Consider the following 20,563-nt stretch of genomic DNA (forward strand, 5'->3'; position numbering starts at 1 on the left):
AAAATTTTGAAGAAAAACAATATTTTTTACTTTCAGCTAAAAAAAATATATAGTAAACTCAAAGTTAGTTATAAATTTAGGCCAAAATGTATTCTGCTATATGTTTTTGGTAAAAAAAAATACCAATGAGTGTATATTGATTGCTTTGTGTGAAAGTTATAACGTCTACAATCTATTGTATAAATACTGCAACTTACGCCATTTTTCTGCTATACAGCACTGCGCTAGTTTAACGGACAATTGCGCGGTCATGCAATACGGTACATAAATGAAATTTACATCCTTTTTTTCCCCACAAATTGAGCTTTCTTTCGGTGGTATTTGATCGCCTGTGCGGTTTTTATTTTTTGCACTATAAAAAAAAAGGCTGACAATTTTGAGGAAAAAAAAACAATATTTTGGACTTTTTGCTATAAAACATGTGCAGTAAAAAAAAATGCAAAAATCAAATTTAGTCATAAATTTCTGCCAAAATGCATTCTGCGACTTGTCTTTGCTAAAAAAAAAACCCAATACGTGTAAATTAATTGGTTTACGTGAAAGTTATAGCGTTTACAAATGGCGGGAAAGATACTGGGATTTTTAGGTTTTTTTTCATACTAATAATGGCGGCGATCAACGAATTATGGCGGCGATCAGTGACTTATGGCAGCGACCAGCGACTTATGGTGGGACTGCGGCGGACATTCTGACATTGGGGGGTACTGACTTGGGGTCACTGGCATCCCCAAAAACACTAATACAGTGATCAGTGCAGAAAAAAAAAAAAACTGACACTGTACTAATGGCAATGGGGAGGAAGGGGTTAACTTTATTTTGCAGGGAAGGGTTATAGGAGTGAGGGGAGTGTTTTACTAGGGGGCGGGGGTGTGTGCTGCACGGGACAAGGCTGATCGAGAAAGAGAAACTCTTCTTTCTTGATCAGCTCATCCTCGAGCTGACAGGGAAGTGACAGACAGCACAGCTACTGCAGCTGTGCTGTCTGTCACTGTTTGCCGGCGATCGCCGGAACATAGCCGCTAACGAGCGGCTGTGACCTGGCGACTCACATCTGCGGCGGTGATCCGCGGGACAAATAGGGCAGCGGCGCGCCTCGCGCGCGCCCCCTATTTGTTTACAAAACACACGTCTTAAAACGTGGTTTTGCCTGTGAGTTCCACCCTGCCGCCGTATATGTACAGTGGCTGGGCGGCATGCAGTTAATATTCGAAGCACGCTCCCCCATCCATCCATGTCTCCATGCGTTGATTTGCTGTCAAACCTCTTTCAAAAACACCCCCAGCATTTCTGGCTGTGACCATCTTGAGTAAGGGCAGATGATTCATGTAGCATTTACTTCCTGGAATCCATCTGCCCTTAGCGCAGGCATGCAGACAGGAGGGTGTGCTTATCTAAGAAAACCCCTGCTCCCCACTTCCCCTCCTAAAAACTCTTGGATTATGTGACATCATTTGCCTAGGCATGGAGACCAAAAAAAATAAAAAGTTTAAAACAAGTAAATATGACATACTTTCCTATCTATTTACTAATGCTAGCAGCACAAGGATTAAAAATAATCCATGTTGATTGAGAGAGTGAAGTTCCACTTTAAACTGTACTTTTATTTTTAAGGATCTAGGTATCAGACCGAACAGGAGGACAGTGGTTTTAAAGAGGGTAAACTGTGACCAGCCAGGAAATTTACCGTAACTTATATTGTTTTTCTTTTCTTTTTTTTTATCGGCTGATCCTCTGTAGAGATGGAACCCACCTAATAGACAGAGCCAGTGTACACAGTTAAACACCTTCCTTCTTTTCTGTGATGAGTCCAATAACATGTTGGATAATATGTGTGCCATAATAGGTGCTAAGTGCTCATTATTACCACTAAAGATTTGACTATTGATAACCAGTTTTAGCCCCCGCTCACACTGCATGCGAATTAAAAATTGTGCGACTTCACTTGAAGTCGCATGGTTTCAAAGTCGCATGCCAGTGCCTTTTGCAGGCATCTGTGCGACTTCATGCAGAGATGTCTATGCAAGTCGCACCTGAAATCGGCAAAAATAGTGCAGGAAGTACTTTTCAAATCAGTGCGACTCTGACGTTGATTAGAATGGTAAAGTTGCTGTAAGTTGGATGCGATTTGTCATGCAATTTGGACTTCAAATGACTAGTCGCATCAGTGTGAACCAGGGCTTAGCAATTTTTTTTTTTTTTTTAGCAGATCTTATTCTTAATATACAGAATTTTTATGGACCTTTTTGTAATAACTTTTCAAAGAAAATTTTCATAGCTTTAAATACAAGCACACTTTAATGGAAGTGGAATTGTCCTCAATGCCTCCTTTTTATTATCTCAACTCTTTTTCTCAGCTGTGAGTCTCACTGTTTAAAGCTGCGACAACCATCTGAGCTATGATGCCGGCGGTAATGGTTTCCTGTAATAGTTGAGCTTGACACCGCTCCCTCCCTAGTTCTTCTTATTGGTTATTTATTGTAATAGGCTGTGTCATACACTTATAGGAAGACAGGAATGGGAAGGACAAGCAAAACGTTTTCAAGTGTAGATTTGCATTTAACTTCATGCCTGTTCCTCCGGTTATACTGATCATTTTGATGTGTGGTTCTCATTGAAAGCAGCCTGTTTTACTGCAGTTTTGTCATCATACTCAGCTTGAGTTGCTCAGGGCTGTGACGGATTTGCTTAAATGTTTAGCTGTGTAAATAAAGCCTTCATAGAATATATATTTAATTTATAATCTCACTAATTTCTAGTTTGGAATGAAGAGAGATAGTCTTATTGCTATGTTCTAATATGTCATGATATTAAAACTGATTTACAAGTGATTACTATTCTCCTGCTGTATGCCTAATTAGACTGAACGGTTGATCTGCAGGCTTGTTTAATTATTGTTTAAGATGCATGTAACCAGCTTGTAGAAACAACTACATTTTCCAGCTGCGTGATGGCAAGAAGACTTTACAGATCTGCTTCCACTAATAAATGGAATAGTGTGTGCATAGATTTTTGTGTGTCGTTTTTTCCTTTTTATAAGGTGAAATGATTAGTTCATTACCATTTTACATTCATAAGTTAATTAGCTCTTGTGTCTTGCTTTTATATCCAAGGTAATTATGCAAACATTAAAGCAGCTGAATTAAACTTTAAATCATGCTTTTATTTTTAATCACTTCATGTGCAACAGTACACACTTCTAGAAGAATATATTACTTGCCTGTCATGCCTGGAGCTGCTTTTTGACCTCCACCCCTAGAGAATTATTGTCTGCTAGTGACATTGCGTCAACCACCTATATATCGCATTCACCACCAATGTAGCATCGTTGTGTCTGTCTTGTCTGCCACTGCAACAGCATCATGCCTGCGTCAGTATAACATTACTGCCTCTACCACCTACATAGAAGCATTGCACCGGTCATCTTTGTAGCCACTGGTGTACCAGCATCATGCCTGCGTCAGTATAACATTACTGCCTCTACCACCTACATAGAAGCATTGCGCCGGTCGTCTTTGTAGCCACTGGTGTACCAGCATCATGCCTGCGTCAGTATAACATTACTGCCTCTACCACCTACATAGAAGCATTGCGCCGGTCGTCTTTACAGCCACTGGTGTACCAGCATCATGCCTGCGTCAGTATAACATTACTGCCTCTACCACCTACATAGAAGCATTGCGCTGGTCGTCTTTGTAGCCACTGGTGTAACAGCATCATGCCTGCGTCAGTATAACATTACTGCCTCTACCACCTACATAGAAGCATTGCGCCGGTCGTCTTTACAGCCACTGGTGTAACAGCATCATGCCTGCGTCAGTATAACAGTACTGCCTCTACCACCTACATAGAAGCATTGCGCTGGTCGTCTTTGTAGCCACTGGTGTACCAGCATCATGCCTGCGTCAGTATAACATTACTGCCTTTACCATCTACATAGAAGCATTGCGCCGGTCGTCTTTGTAGCCACTGGTGTACCAGCATCATGCCTGCGTCAGTATAACATTACTGCCTCTACCACCTACATAGAAGCATTGCGTCGGTCGTCTTTACAGCCACTGGTGTAACAGCATCATGCCTGCGTCAGTATAACATTACTGCCTCTACCATCTACATAGAAGCATTGGGCTGGTCGTCTTTGTAGCCACTGGTGTAACAGCATCATGCATGCGTCAGTATAACATTACTGCCTCTACCACCTACATAGAAGCATTGCGCCGGTCGTCTTTACAGCCACTGGTGTAACCGCATCATGCCTGCGTCAGTATAACAGTACTGCCTCTACCACCTACATAGAAGCATTGCGCTGGTCGTCTTTGTAGCCACTGGTGTAACAGCATCATGCCTGCGTCAGTATAACATTACTGCCTCTACCATCTACATAGAAGCATTGCGCCGGTCGTCTTTGTAGCCACTGGTGTACCAGCATCATGCCTGCGTCAGTATAACATTACTGCCTCTACCACCTACATAGAAGCATTGCGTCGGTCGTCTTTACAGCCACTGGTGTAACAGCATCATGCCTGCGTCAGTATAACATTACTGCCTCTACCACCTACATAGAAGCATTGCGCTGGTCGTCTTTGTAGCCACTGGTGTAACAGCATCATGCATGCATCAGTATAACATTACTGCCTCTACCATCTACATAGAAGCATTGGGCTGGTCGTCTTTGTAGCCACTGGTGTAACAGCATCATGCCTGCATCAGTATAACATTACTGCCTCTACCACCTACATAGAAGCATTGCACCGGTCGTCTTTGTAGCAGCAGTAGGCATTACTTACCCACCTTTGGCATTCATATTACTGTATTGGCTGTGTCACCATTGCACTGACCATGATTTTAGCATAACATTGCAACTTATGCCTTCACTACGGCTTCTCATATTCTGTCTAAGCCATATTTTCTAACCTCCTGCCTTGCTGTAAATCATCATGAGCCCCAATATACCATGATTGCTAAAGGATGCATTCTACTTCATCTTTGCCTCTTTTAATGAAAAAAAAAATCCAAAATCTAGCACTAGACATTGGAATGAAGATTACAGAACATTCTTTTAATTCAGCATTTTTTTAAATTAAGATCTCTATTGTGCCTCTTCCACGATGTTTTCAGTGACAACTGTATTTTCTTTGTGTCTACCTTCTTATCCTCTCTCTGCCTGGCCATGTGCATCCATGGGATGAGTATCAACATTTTTTTTAAATTTTCCTAGACAGTGACTTGTATTACCCAATGTACACTTAAAGGGTCAGTCCACCCAGAAGTGGAATTCAGTTACAAGTGAAGTATATGGTCGGCTGAGTCACCCCGTGGTTTCCTATATTTCTTGATGATTCCAGAAGCAAAATCTTCAATCCATAGTTCCAAACTCTGTTCCTGCACACATTGGAGTTTATGGGGTTCTTACCTATTTTGGATTGTTCCCATTCCTCCTGTTGTGTTTTATATGGTAGGAAGTCAGTTCAGAGTGCACAGTGGCAGCTATGCAGATCCAGTAGAAATTTTACTATGTACCAGAAAGAGGTATAAGAAACAATTACGTGGCTTAATTCCTTCTACCAAAAACTGAAATAGCTGCTTTGAGTGGGCTGACACTTTTATATCAATCTAATTTTATCATGTGCTCCATTTTGTTGTCCAGTCTTAGACTGTGAATTCATACTCACTTAATATGAGTAAAGCACTGTATTTCTTCAGCCCCTATTTACTCCACACTATGCCTGTTATATGAGTCTTTTATAAAGTAAAAGTCGTGGTTTGGATCCTGCAGTTTCCTAAATAATGCAGCAGAGAGCTGCGTACAGAGTAAGCAGTAGTACTAAAGTTTGCTGTACTTTCAAAACTAATTAAATTGTTTAAGAATTACCCTTTTATTGCATAAAATTTTGTTTATGGTAATGAATTACATTCACCAAGATGAAACATGTAGCATTCATTAGGAGTGTAACAAAATGTTTGTACTTATTGTAAAGGGTTAGATGTTTAGCACATAACAGTATTTTCTTTTCTACTTGTGAGATCTCACCTAACACATGTTTATCTGGAAGATTTGGATCTCCCTAGATGTCAACACATTATTATCAATTTCTGTCTTGTTTATTTAAGGCTTGTTCACACGTATACTTTGTAGAAATGCGTGTGTTAATGCACGGTACCATAATGCATCTGCTTTATGTGCAGATCATTGCGGCTCCATTCATTGTGAGTGGCACCCCTGCGCTTTCCTACAGTAGAGCCTAATACAGAACACTCCACAGTGCCATGCATACAGTACATATACCACATACTATGCATTGAGAAGGGTATCATTGGTAAAGGGTAATTTATATTTTTCAGCTGTTGTGATGTGTTGGCTGCCCATTCATAATGAGTGGACTGTCTAAAAACAATGCATGTTAATGCACATGAATGCTTGTGCATTAATGCACCACAACAGATTGTTTCTATTGTTTCTGTTTCCCGTTTTATAGTTGGAAACAACTGCTTGTCAGGGTTTCAAAATATGTTAATTACAGAATATCCTTCCATGTAGATGCCAGCTTACAGAAAAGGAGATTTTATTTTTCTTTCGCCATCATCCTTTTTAAACACTGGTGTGAATTTCGGTTCCACGTTTATAATATATATATATATATATATATATATATATATATATATATAATCCTAAAGCAGGTATAAATTGCAAACACCTAGAGATGCACATACCTACATACCTGCAGCAGCCCCTGTACCCACATTTATAGGCCAACTGTCTGGCCATTGTAATTTCCACTACCTCTCATTCCCACACATTTTGGCTCATCACTATGGCAAGTAGGAATGTACATGAGGCAGGAAGGTGTTGGGCAAGTTTCAGCACTATTTGGCGGTGCCAAGGTTTTTGCTGTTTAAGGCTACGTTCACACTAGCGTTGTGTGCAGGCGGCAGTGAGGCGTTTGGGAAGCGTTTTTACCGCTTCCCAAACGCCTCGGACAATTCTGCACGTTGCAGCACATGGTGCTGTTCTAACGGGAGCATTAGCGTTGCGTTGCGGCAAAATGGACGCCTCTGGTCGAGTCAGGAGGCGTTGAAGCCTCCTATTCTAGTCTATGGTGCCACTGCACAAATGCCCGGCTGGCGTTTGCGGTGCGGTTGCGACGTGGTTGCGGGGTGTTTGCGGAGCGGTAACACCATTCAAACTTCATTCTAGGCGTTTGTGGGGCGTTTTTAACGCTCTGCAAATGCCTAGCAACCCTCCGCTAAACCGTGCAAAAAACGCTCCACAAACGCCGGACCAACGCTTGCCAAATGCTATAGGGGCGTTTGGCAAGCGTTGGTAAAACAGTCAAGTGTGAAAGAGCCCTTACTGATTTGAAATTTCATAGTGAAAGCAGGATATTAGAGCTATCTACAGGTGTGTGAACTTCTGAGTGCCTGCACTCCGATCCCCCAATGTGACAGTGGGTGAGGGATCCTTTTCCTGCATATGCTATCACAATTTAAAAACAGTGCAGCTGTGTGGGGCTCCGTAACACAACCACCTCATTCATTCACAGACTTCTGTAAATGAATGAGCTACATGTACTGTCTTGCCCCAAGGCTGACAGCTTGTAGTTCTCAGTGTACTGCAAGGGCTCTGGTGAGCACCGTCTTAGAGCATTAATTCTTCTGTAACTGTATGGGAGACATGATCAGACAGCCGTACTGACAGTCTGCAGGGCCCTGACATTGAACCCATGATCTGCTTATCGTGGGTGCAATGGTTTACAGGCTCCTAAGAAGAAAAATAATAAGTGAATGTTTTTACTTGCAAAAAAAGTGCATTCATTTTTTTTCATCGAGAACTTACCCTTTAATACCAGCAGAATTTCTTTTTTTATTATTTTGTTTATGGCAGAGAATCCTTAATAGCCCCTAAGATATTTCTCTAATTAGGAAAGTTAAATAAATGTAATGTGGGTGGTAGAAAGAACACTAACCTATCTGTTCCTCAGCTGTTTTTTTAAGCTATAGAGGGAACACTCAGTAGTCAGTAACAATTTTATGAACAGCCAATGAGGTAAATTATAGGTGTTGGTGTTAATGGCATCCACTGGAGTTGCCAAAATACATATAAGTTTTTGTACAGCTGAACTTTCTGTACACCCCCATTTCCTGCTTTACGGTTTAATGGTCATGTCAGGAGTCTCCATGCACCATGTGCAAGAGGAATCCTGTGCTATTGTATTTGGTCGTATCTCCAGTGTTTTTCTATAGCCAATCTTTTAACAGAACTAAGAACAAACTAATCTTCATATAAGGTCCATGGTTATATTGTGTTGGTAAATTTGAGTAACGTTTGACTAGGTCCGCTTGTACAGTACATGTTCCAGGAAGTAAAGACTTTGCGAATATAGCTGAGCTGTATCTTTTATTAGAAATGTATATATTGAATTAACACTTTTGTATATTCATTTTAGAATCTTCTTTGAACATTAATATTACACATGGCTTTTTTTCAGGTTGCCCTGGTTTATCCCAATAATGATCCAGTCATGTTTATGGTAGCATTTTATGGCTGTCTGCTGGCAGAAGTTATCCCAGTGCCGATTGAGGTACCTCTTACAAGAAAGGTAACGATAAAATGTAGAGTTATGTTGGACTGGCTATCAGGCCATCAGTCTCTTGATGGCTGATACAAAGCAGCCATTCCCTGGCCATTTACATTTTCCCGGTAATTGTACCTAAAGTGTAATTCCAGCACAAGAATAAATGACATGAATGGAAAGGAAATGCATTCATTATTTATGTTTATGTCATTTTCTTGAATAATTGACTGCATAATCTAGTCTGAACCTTTTTTATTACTGCAAAGCTAAGTGCACCCAGAAATTATTACTTGCATGCACAGTATTTTAGGCTATAAAAAGCTAACAAGATGGCTTTACAACAATAATAAATTACCTACTATATTTTCTCATTTTTATTCCTCTGGTCCTTGTAGGGGTTTCAGGGTCAGGTGACTGAGCATGTCAATTGAGATGATTTCTTTCTTGATTTTACGCTTATCCAAATATCCAAAGCATTTCCACACCAATTAAGATATATTCTCTCTGGGAAGTTATACTTCAGCTCTTTTAATGGCTGGACGTAACTTGAACATTTCTAGTGGGATCCTTCTAAGGCCTCATTATAAGAGTTACAAATCCCTTTAGCTGCTCAGTCCTAAGCTTGGTGCACACTATATGAATTTTGGCTGGTTTCACTGCGTGGGTGGCCACTTCCTGCCCAGCATCCTTCTATTAAAATAGCAAAAGAGCTGGGCGTAAAATATTTGGACAATAAGCAGCTGCATCCAATCAGATGCAGCCGCTGTTGGGGTACTCTGGCAGGTTCTAGCTGTGTTTGTCAGGATACAGTAGTCGCAGCAGGAGATTCTTCTGTCAACCCTAAATAGCTTGGATTAGGGCACTTTGTTAAATTTTTTCTTTTGTCCCGCATGTCTAACAAAAATCTGGTTTGTACATTCAGCTTTAGATTGAATACTAACAAGCTTGACCCAGCCTTACATTTCTGTGTTGAGACATACCGTGGGCTCACAATCTTTAGGACATGAAGTGGTATAGGTGGAGCACTTGCAGTGTCCAGTAGGAGCTACGTATTGGCTGCATATTAGACTAATCAATGTATTAATGGCCTATATTAAAATTATAATTTTTTGACAGACTCAACATTTTATTGGTCACTTTCAATGGTTATTTAATTTCTACGTGTAGATGTTTGTATGTATGTATGTACACATATATACATATACATTACAGCATTGGTCTAACTGATGTTTAACTTGGGTGAATGCTAGTAGATCTAATTATCTTCCACATATATCTTCTTGTTCTTGTGGCCTTTATGAGAGTGTTTCACACTTGCTGTAGCACCTAATTTACTTGACATTACACAGAATCTGTAGGATGTCCTTGCAATAGGTGTGGCCAAATGCAAAGCTGAGATCTTTGTAAGGGAGACCTTACTCCTGGAACCCTTAATAAAAAAAGATTTTGCACAGTTCAACCCATGTACTTACAACTGAAATAACCATTTGGATGAATATATACCAAAAATAAGATTTTGTAAATGAGGTGTCCCTGCCTTGAGGTAAGGTGATTACCTAAGCTAAAATCCAGAATGAGATAGTAAGAAAGGCTTCTAATTCCATTTTCATTATTGTCCATTAATATCCATTTACATCACTGCTGCATGGCCTCTGTGTGTTACTGTCTAACAACATTTGCACACATTCAGGCAGTTCTAGACTATGTTGAGTTCACAAATAACTCTGTCCACCGAAGTGCTGCCAAATTTTCTCCTTGGGCTATGGTCAAGAAAAGACCTGGTGACAGAGGCTTGATTTCAGTAGATATGAACAACTACCTCACACTTTCTCACTGTATATTGGGTAGATAATGCCAACTGAGGCCCTTTTGAAGGTGGTTTTTTGAGATTAAAAAGGTTAGGAAATTACTGCTAGCTGAACAGAGATAAGATAGTTTTGACCTGCACTAGTTATTGGGAGATGACCGACAGTGAAAAGTGGACCTGCACATTGGGTGGGAGAAAGCTCTTGATAGTCTAAGGGCTGTTTCTCATGGGCTTCAGTTTGTATAGGAGCAGTGTGAACAGAAAGCTTTTATAAAACTTTCAGCAAGCTTTTTGCAAAGTTTTCAGCAAACGTTGATCAGCTTCCTCTATGCTTTTAAAGGGCCATTCAGCTCCTGATTGTAAATGTTTTACACAGATCTTAATAGGAGTTCTGGTCACTTAAACAAGCTGCTAGCAGGCTTTCCAACTAGCTTCAAGTAGTCCTGAAGTTGCTAACAGCTTATCTAAAGTTACAGCAATCTCATTAAGATCTATGTTCAACATTTTCAAACAAGAGCTTCAGTAAAGCTTTCTGAAAGCTTTTCAAATACTTTGTAAAAGCTTGCTGTTCACACTGCTCTTATACCAACTGACTCCCATGTAAAACAGGCCTTAAGTTTTGAGATGATCAGTCCTGTGACTTGGGTGCACTGCCATCCAAGGTCAATATTAGCAAAGTGGTACAATTGTTTGGCATGCATAGGTTCCCATAATCTGTGCTTAACTGAAAACTCAAGTTAGAATCTTTAGTTTCCATCATCTGTCTGTCATTAACTGTCTGGTTATTAACATTCAGTCACTTTTAATAAGTTGTCTAAAATGAGAACCGTACTGCTAAACGCTAGTAATTCGAATCAGCAGTACAGTGGCCCATTGTTTATACTGGGAAATAAAGCTAATAAAGCACAACTTATTGTAGAAAGATAATTGTCTGTTGCTGGAAATGTTTTTGCAATTGTCACTCTTTTTTCAATCCAAAGAGGACATATTCTTTTCACAAAACATTCGCTGAAATTATCGGCTCAGGAAGTTGAGAGTAGTGGCACTAAGCAATCACTTTGAAGGGGTGGTACTTGCCAGTTTATAGCATGCGTTAAACTAAGGGCTCATGTACACAGGACATTTGGAAAACACTTCTGAACAATGGAAACTGACTGCTGGAAAACGTAGGTTAAAAAAATGTCTGTTCAGCTGCGTTTGCATACCGCGTTTATGCGCGTTTGCGTTTAGAAACTTTTTTAAAGATAACTTCAGGAGACCTTCCAAAATGCCCAGAATGCACTGAAAAACAGTAAAAAAATAACTATTTCAGACATTTGGAGAAAAATAGAGCAGAAGCAGAGAGAGCAGTATGTGTTGAGATTACCTGTTTCTTCTGCTTGTATTCACTATGGATCCCATCATGAGCATAATGCAGCAAGTTCTAACATTTTTTCCTTCACGCAAAACCTGGAACTGCCTGCGCTGGTGTACTGGGTCCATTTGAATACATGGAAAACACTTTGTATGCATTTCTGATGATAAAAAATGCTCTGGTGAGCATCTGGATATGAAACAGTTAAAAAACGCTTATAAACGTGGTTGGCTGCGTTTACACGCGTTTACAAGCATGTGGCGTTTGAAACGCTGATAAAATCCACTCCTGAACGCAAGTTTGGTGCGTTCAGAAAAACGACTGTAAACTCAACTGCCTGTAAACGACTGTAAATGACATAATGTACATGGACACATAGGAAAACATTAGGGAGAGTTCAGGGGCTGCTAAAATAAGAAAATGCAGAAAAGCTCCTAAACGTGAGTTTATCAGCTGCAGTGTACATGAGCCCTAAATTTGCCAAATGGCTGTTGGGCTTCTAGAAGATGATAGTTTTTCATGGAAAAGACACTTCATGTTGCATCATAGCACTGTTTCATATATTACTATATTGTTCTAACATATGGGAAGTTTGATTGGCATTTGATTAGCTGTCACATTGCTTTGTGACAAGACAACGCATCCACACACCCATCATTTACTAGTGTTTATTTCGCTGTCAGGTGTGCACAAAACTGTCAAATATCATTTTAAATGTTAGTTAAATGATATGTGCTGCCAAATATTTTTTCAATTCGAGTGGTAAAAGCTTAGAACCCCTGTTGAGTTTTTGCTGCTGTCCTGGACTTTGTTAAAGAGCTTGTAATGTCACATTGACAATGGGTTGCCAGACAGGAAGTGAAGAACAATCTGTAGGAGGGACACAGCTCAATAAAAAAAACTTTAAGGGGTTCTTGCCTTCTCCTACTTTACAAAAATAATTAGGCTTTCACTTTCTGTCTGGTTGAAAATGTTGTCACCCTCATAGTAAGTGAGAGGAAATTTCTTTCATGGAGCCCCAGATAATAGTAAAACCCAACACAGTCTGTTCTCCTTCAATACGCCATCCAAAAAAAAAAAAAAAAAAAAAGGTTTTGGCTGTACCCACTGGTAGTGTGCCCTAATTAATTAAAGCGTTGTCAAGTTAAATTTTTTTCCAAAAATAAAAAGCTTGTTATACTTGCCTTCTCTGTACAGTGGTATTGCATATATATTTCCTCTTCTGGGTCCCCCACTGGTTCTCTAGGCTCCTCCTCTTTTTGTGTACCACCATAGGAAGTTGCTTCGTATGGTGGCACACATGCTGGCTTGCTCCCAAGCCAGGCTATGTATGTCTATTCACACACAGTGCAGCTCGGCCCCACCCCTCACTCCCTCCTCACTGGATTTGATTGACAGCAGCAGGAGCCAATGGCACCTGCTGCTCTCAACCAAACCTGTGACTGAGAGGAGAGAAGGCCTGCAGATAAGTACAGCACTGGATTAATACAGGAGGAGGAGTGGGGGGGGGAGAGAAACAGGCACTAAAAATAATTTTTACATTAATGCATAGAATGCACTAAGGTGAAAAAAACCTTATGACTTTAGAACCACGTTAATGTGTAATATTTTTCAAATCATACATGTTTGTTCAGTGAATTATCTCACCTAAGTCTGCTAAAGATGTTTAATTGACATTTAGTCTACTCAATCATACGTTTTTCAGATATTAATTTTGAATTGCAATCTTAACTTTTTTCAGTGTCAACTAATGTTGTTGGTGGTTGGTGATCTCTCTTACATTATTTTACTTTGCCTTGAGTATATTTTTATTTTTACAATCCTGTTTTGTTTGGAGAGCTGACTTTTTAGTGATTTTTTTTTTTATTGTAATCTTTCTTCTGCATATTCATGCAACTTAATCACAGGAAATGACAGGCAGACTAAAACCCCAGTAAATCAACCCTATTAACATCAGTGCAATGTGTTTCTTTTGGTGTAAAAGTTTTATCTTATTTTCTTCTTCATAAACAGGATGCTGGTGGACATCAGATTGGGTTCCTGCTGGGAAGCTGTGGTGTGAAGCTTGCTCTTACCACCGAGGTTTGCTTAAAAGGACTGCCAAAAACACAGAATGGAGAAATTGTGCAATTCAAGGGTATGCCACTACATTTCTCTGCTTCTAGTTTATTCCTATAAATAATATAATTTAGAACCTTTTCTATTTTAAAAGTTAAAATGATAAAAGTCTATAATAATTCTTTTAGAGGAGGAAAACCAGATTATTTGGTAAGTCAAAGACCATGGTATGACCTTAACAACTGCATGATTTTTTTTAGCTTCAGTTAAATGGGTAAGAAAGAAATACTTGCTTTTTTTTTTGTGTGGGCACAGTACACGAAAAGCATAGAAACCATAATGTTAGTGACTGCTCATAGTAGACCCTCCTACTATGATTGAAGAAAAGTGTAGACGTTGCCCACATAAATCAAAATCTTAGTGCAAGTGAGAACGACATTAAACCTGACTGGCTGCACTAAACAGAAGTCCTAGTTCGATGTTTTAAAAACAGACCTTCTATTTGTACTGGCCACACCTTTTCATGTTCATAGCATAGGTGAAAAGTTAAAGGGTTACTCCACTTTCGTGGGAAAAAAATAATATAGCATATACATTTGCCACACAAGCCATGTTGTAACTAAATGTTATTAAAATTACATTTCCTTTTCAATCTACAGCGCTGTAAGTTTCTCTAAAATTCAGTGCATTATGGCAATCTGAAAACATTACCTACACAGTTTATGGAGCACCGCCCAGAAATGTCATTTTCTACGGAAGTCTGCACTAAGATACAAGTCAGATTTTAGGCATCATCTTCAAATATTTCATTTTTGGTGTGATACTCCCAAAGGGTTAATGGCATCTATAAAGGGATTTAGACCCCTGTAACTTTCCTCTTAGAACTCAGCCAGAGCAACAGCTGATAAAATGTTGCAAAAGTCACTCTCATTCACTTTCACTGTGTTCATTGACACAAACCGCTTTTCCTTCAAAGCAACAAAAGATAGCAATCTGAAATAAAGTTTGTTAAAATCTTTGAAATGTACAGGTGTACCTCGGTTTACAAACGCCTCAGTTAACGTAATTTTCGGTTTACGAATGAAAATCCATTGAAAATAATGCCTCGGTTTACGTATTTTTTCCAAATTTTTTTCGCAATATAAAATGTATGTTGGTGCCGATTTTTAAATGCAATGCCAGCTTTTTTTTTTCCTTCACTATAGCTTACAGAGCTTTCACTTACCCTGGAGTTAAAGGACGCTTTGTTTCTTTTAAGAAACTAAAAGGAAACATTGTTTCTTTTACCTTGGGGAAATAAACTAAAAATAAACTTTGTCTTTTAGCTGGGGGGAAAGTGACAGCTGAATCTCTGAGCTATAGTGGTAATTACATTTAAAAACCAGCACCATAATAAATTAAAAAAATGGCATCCATGCCAAGCCCTTCGGGTCTGGTATGGATTTTGAGGGGAACTCCCACGTCAAAATAAAAAAAAAAAAATTAAAAAAAATGGCGGGTGGCCCCACCTCTTACCTATTTAAGAACCGGAGCAGGCAGATGGAGGGGGCCATCGTCAGAAGCTGAGCCTTTTATTTATTTATTTTATTTTTTTCGGGTCGAAGGTGGGCATCATGATTGACGTTGGATCTACTGTGGGGGACATTCTTTTAGTTTTTTCTTTTAATAAAGAACTTGTCAAAGACCGTGTCCTGTCTTTTTTCACACTACACCTTTTTGTTTTTTGACCATGTATCCCATACTCATTCACATGGGGGGCGGGATCTGGGGGCCGCCTTGTTAAAGGGGGCTTCCAGATTCCAATAAGCCCCCTCCCCGCAGACCCCCCACAACTGTCGGCCAGGGTTGTGGGGAAGAGGCCCTTGTCCCCATCAACATGGGGACAAGGTTCTGTGAGGGAGGGAGCCCCCTCTGCCCCAAAGCACCCCCCATGTTGAGTGCATCTGGCCTGGTATGGTTCAGGAGGGGGGGGCGCTCACTTGGCTCCCCTTCCCCCTTTTCTGATCTGCCAGGCTGCATGCTCAGATAAGGGCCTGGTATGGATTTTGGGGGGAACCCCACGCCATTTTTTTTTTTTGGCGTGGGAGTTCCCTTCAAAATCCATACCAGACCCGAAGGGCTTGGTATGGATGGGAGGGGGGACCCCACTCTGTTTAATTGCCAGTAATTCTTTTACATTCAGCTGTCAGTGGGGAACCCTGCTGACAGTTGAAACATTAACAAATGGTTGTCACTACTAAAACACCGCATGACTTGATAAAATAACTCATGGTATTTTAGTAGCGTTTACTTTTTTCTGACCTCAGGAACGGATTAATTGATTTTCAATGCATTCCTATGGGAAACAGCGTTTTGGTTTACAAATTTTTCGCTATACGAGGAGTCCCACAGAACGAATTAAATTCGTAAACGAAGATATGCCTGTACATAGATCACTCAGAGAGGAATTTTTTTTCATAGCAAAAGTGAAGTTACTCTTTAAAGGCTTTGTGCATTCTATATGTTGAGATCATTTACAGCTTAACAGATCAGTGAATGGTGGTTGCTCTGGGTTACTGAAATATTAAGTACAACTTTGCACCATCTTACTGGTTAAGCCTGATTCATTAGAAAATATGTAACTGTTTAGATGTCAATGGTACAGCTCAGTGTTAGAATGACAGTGGTACAGCCCACTTTACCACATGAAAAAGTAATCTGGGAAAACAATTATTTTCTGTAGATAAGGCCCATGATTTCAGACCCATAGAAGTGAACACAGGATTAGTTTTTTGTTTTGTTTTTTTAAATGCAGACACAAAAAGAATGCATATGTAGATTGCACTGAGCTGCATGCAGTTTGAATTCCCAAAATGTGAAGGAATCTTTAGTATTAGTAATGCCTCTGTAGTTAGAAAATCGTATAGACACAAAATGGGCCTGGAAAGTGACTTAGGAATACCAGAGGAAGGCATAGATGCAGATGACCTGACTTAAGTATACTACAAATTTTGTATATACCATTCAAGCAGAGTAAATTTTTTATTATGCCCTTTTTTTGCTAGGATGGCCAAAACTCAAGTGGGTTGTGACTGACTCCAGATACCTAACCAAGGCACCAAAGGACTGGCAACCACATATCACAGCAGCTGGCATAGAACCTGCCTACATTGAGGTGAGAGGAGATCTTATGATGAAAGTTATTAGAAAGTATATCCCTAATTTAACTTTACTCACACTTGGCAAAACCAACACTGTTAGAGAAAATCACAGCTTGCAGTCTTTATAAATTCCATAGTAGGTTATATAGAATGGTAATTTGTAAAGCCAAAATATGAAGATATTATTAAACATTTCAATGTTGGGATGTATTGCCTCTTTTCATAGAAACAGTAGAAAAGGATTGCTGATGGGGCTTTTAGTTAAATTGCAGTTTGAAGGAGGTAAGCTGGGCATACACACATTTCTAATGTACCAGCTAAAATTCTCTCAGTGGTTGACCCTGTTGACTGCCTGCCATGCCCCATTCTTCAACTGAAAAATTGAAGGAGTTTATCAACTGAACAGTGGCCGCGGCTGCATCTAATCAAATCACAGGCACTGTTTGGATAATTGCTGGTGAGGCTGGCTGTTAAAATACAATAGCTGCAGCAGGAGATTCATCCATCTGCCCTTTATTCCTTCATCTCTATATGCGTATGGCCAGTTTAAGTCATGGGAGCTCTATGACAGAGTAAGAAAGTGATAGCCAAGAGACTTAAACAAACAGTACCACAGTACACATGAGTTCTGTTTATTATTTTTGGTCATTGTGGACTAATTGACAAATATATTTTTTCAGTACAAGACCAGTAAGGAAGGCAGCGTTATGGGGGTCACTGTTTCACGTATAGCAATGCTTTCTCACTGTCAAGCTCTTTCGCAGGCCTGTAACTATTCAGAAGGTGAGTAATTGTATGATAATTGTGGTTTACCTAAATACATATCTTTATCGGTTGTTCTTACTTGCTTTTTATGGACATTGCTGTCTGAATATAATTAGATGGTTTTGAGTAATTCTATTCTAAAAATTATGGGTAGTGAAAAGGTGATGTTTTAAAAGATTTGGAGTGGCAATCCAACTTCCTCCTTACTTTGTGCATTACTGCTGGAATTTTCGGATTCGCCAATCATTCCTGTGGGCGCACATGTGTTAACGTACAGAAACGACAAAAGGGATTTCCACTTGAAATGGATTCTCATGTGATAAAAGGCATGTGTTTCACTGCAGCGAAATGTACAAATGTGAACAGGAATAAAATCGTGACTAAAGGGTTGCCTTTCACTTTTTCTTTTCCACCATTATTATAAATGACCACGTATATAATTTAGCGTGCTATTATGTGACCGATACTACATTATACATACTGAATTTTGTGAAAGGTAATTTGGGCTTTCTCTATATTCAGTTGAGGGACACTAGCTCTCATATTTATGAACCATGGGATTGGACTCGTAGCTCCTAACACAACTAGCCTACTCAGAAATGGCCTAATTTATATACTGATAAGGCAATTGTATAGGGTAATTTTTTTTTTTCTTTTAGGTGAAACTATGGTGAATGTGCTAGATTTCAAGAGAGATGCTGGCCTATGGCATGGCATACTAACGGTAAGAGCAGTAGTAGCTGTGAAATCTTTATGGTAGATGTAGAATAACTGACTTGTATGATGACCACTACAAATAGTAGTGATATTATGCATAGTACACTGACTCATACTGACTCATGCAATGATACATTATCGCTTTTGTGGCTACAATAAACTGCAGTAGTGTTCCTGGGGGAGGGGGGGGGGCTAAACTTTGCACATTACAGTTGATTTTTTTTTTTTTGCCATGGTATTGAATAAGATTCTCTGCAAATTATTCTCCCTCCTTACCTTGACTTTCAATACTAAAGCAACTGGTTTGCACTACTGAAATGAACTGACTGTATTATATTTCTTTTCTTTTCCAGAATGTCGTAAACAAGATGCACACACTCAGTGTTCCATACTCTGTGATGAAAGCCTGTCCCTTATCCTGGGTGCAGCGTGTCCATGCACATAAAGGTAACATACTATACACACAAAGAGAGGCTGAGAGGCTTAGCGTAGGAAAAGCATTTCATTTATATCTACACAAGCCTTTTTTTTTTTTTTTTTTTTTTTTTTTTTTTTTTGATACATACTGAATCCCTATATTGTTTTGGTTGTTTGTGAAACCTGTGACTAGTAATGAGGGTAAATTAACACATACAGTAATAAAACACTTTTTACAGTGGGCAATGGTTTGATCCTCTCTCAGCTTTATTTTACATAGTTAGTCTGGCTGAAAAAAGACAAAAGTCCATCCAGTTCAACCATTAAAAAAAAAATAAAAAGTTATCATCCTATACCCACAGTTGATCCAGGGGAAGGCAAAAAAATCCAGCAAAGCATGATCCAGTTTGCTCCTGCAGGGAAAAAATGATTTCCGGATCCCCCAAGAGGCAATCGGATTTTCCCTGGATCAACTTTACCTATAAATGTTAGTATCCAGTTATATTCTGTGTATCATAGAAACAATCCAGGCCTTTTTTAAAGCAATCCACTGAGCTGGGCAGAACCAACTCTTGAGGGAGTCTATTCCACATTTTGACAGCTCTCGCTGTGAAGAAACCTTTCCGTGTTTGGAGATTAAATTTCTTATACTCCAGCCGTAAAGAGTGCCCTCTTGTCCTCTGTGATGACCTCAGGGTGAATTTGCTGTCTGTGACCATGTGAGGAAATGTTCCTTCACTGCCTGTCTCAATTACTGGTTTCTAAAGAAACAGGAAGAAAGTTAAAATCTTCCGTGTGCTAATAGGCACTAGTGATTTGTTGCTAGGGGCATACTCCCCCATGTGACATCACACTAAAGGACATTTCAACCTTTTTCAGACAATTAATTAAAGCACCCAAATGTGAGCATTTAATATTTATTGCATTTGAGCCTGCAAAGCATTGCAACTGGGATCAGTTGGTCTGCAACTGCAATAATTGTAACCAGTAACTAGTTTGCTATGGAGCTGAAGGAAGTAATAATGGCGTAAACGTATGTTGACATCAACACATTTGTGCTTAATGGAGAACTACAGTCCCAGTGCCGTGTGGGAAATTAGACTTGTAGTTTTTTCATTCACAACGTCCTCTGACTGACTGTGCTATGTCGATTTAAAAATGACAGGAGTTGTTAGGGAGAAGAACCCTGCAAACCTGGGGGGGGGGGGGCACTATGTTTCTAGGAATGAAGGCTGGGCAGATTATTGAAAGGTCCTCCATTCATAAAAGCTGTAGTATGGTTTCTATAAATTTTGGAGTTGAGCGGAAAATGTAGGCATAGCCAGGTACTCTTGATGAAAGTCTGTGACAGCCCCTTAGTTCATTAACCTCCACTGCACCATAAAATTACAGTGGAGGGGATAGAGGGGCATGCAGGAAGGAAGATTTCACTTAATGGAAGATGCAGCAACACAAGGGACATATCTTACCTACTGTAATTTATGTCCCTTGTGCTGTTGTTTGTGTTTATTTTGGCTGCACACAGGCTTTAAGTTTTCCTCTGTGTTCTCTCCTCTTTGAAGAGTCCAGCAGTCTAATTCCCCTGTCATGGTTGCTGTTCCTATTAGTTTGCAATGCTTGTCCTACTACGACAGAGGTGTTCTTACTGTCTTCTTTTGCATTCTTCTGAACAAAAAAAAACCAGCCAAACGTGGCTACTCTACGGCAGGGCTTAAAATTTCAAGTCCTGAGCTAC

The 20,563-nt window shown here is 39.7% G+C and overlaps 1 protein-coding gene across 2 annotated transcripts in view; it reads left to right on the forward strand.

Annotated features, from left to right (window-relative positions):
• The window catches only part of DIP2B (DIP2 acetate--CoA ligase B (putative)), a 295,019-nt gene that overhangs the window by 207,068 nt on the left and 67,388 nt on the right, over window positions 1-20,563 (forward strand). Inside the window, exons 10-15 of one of the 2 annotated variants that reach the window (XM_089652038.1) lie at window positions 8,484-8,594; window positions 13,745-13,868; window positions 16,834-16,943; window positions 17,610-17,712; window positions 18,354-18,418; window positions 18,765-18,858. In XM_089652038.1, the coding sequence (XP_089508164.1) occupies window positions 8,484-8,594; window positions 13,745-13,868; window positions 16,834-16,943; window positions 17,610-17,712; window positions 18,354-18,418; window positions 18,765-18,858 (607 nt within the window). The remainder of the gene's footprint in view (window positions 1-8,483; window positions 8,595-13,744; window positions 13,869-16,833; window positions 16,944-17,609; window positions 17,713-18,353; window positions 18,419-18,764; window positions 18,859-20,563) is intronic. The other variant, XM_089652039.1, reaches the window with a different exon arrangement.

Source organism: Staurois parvus, unplaced genomic scaffold (genome assembly GCF_062004578.1).
Source record: "Staurois parvus isolate SC_StPar_1 unplaced genomic scaffold, SC_StPar_1.0 ptg000669l, whole genome shotgun sequence".
NCBI lineage: Eukaryota > Metazoa > Chordata > Amphibia > Anura > Ranidae > Staurois > Staurois parvus.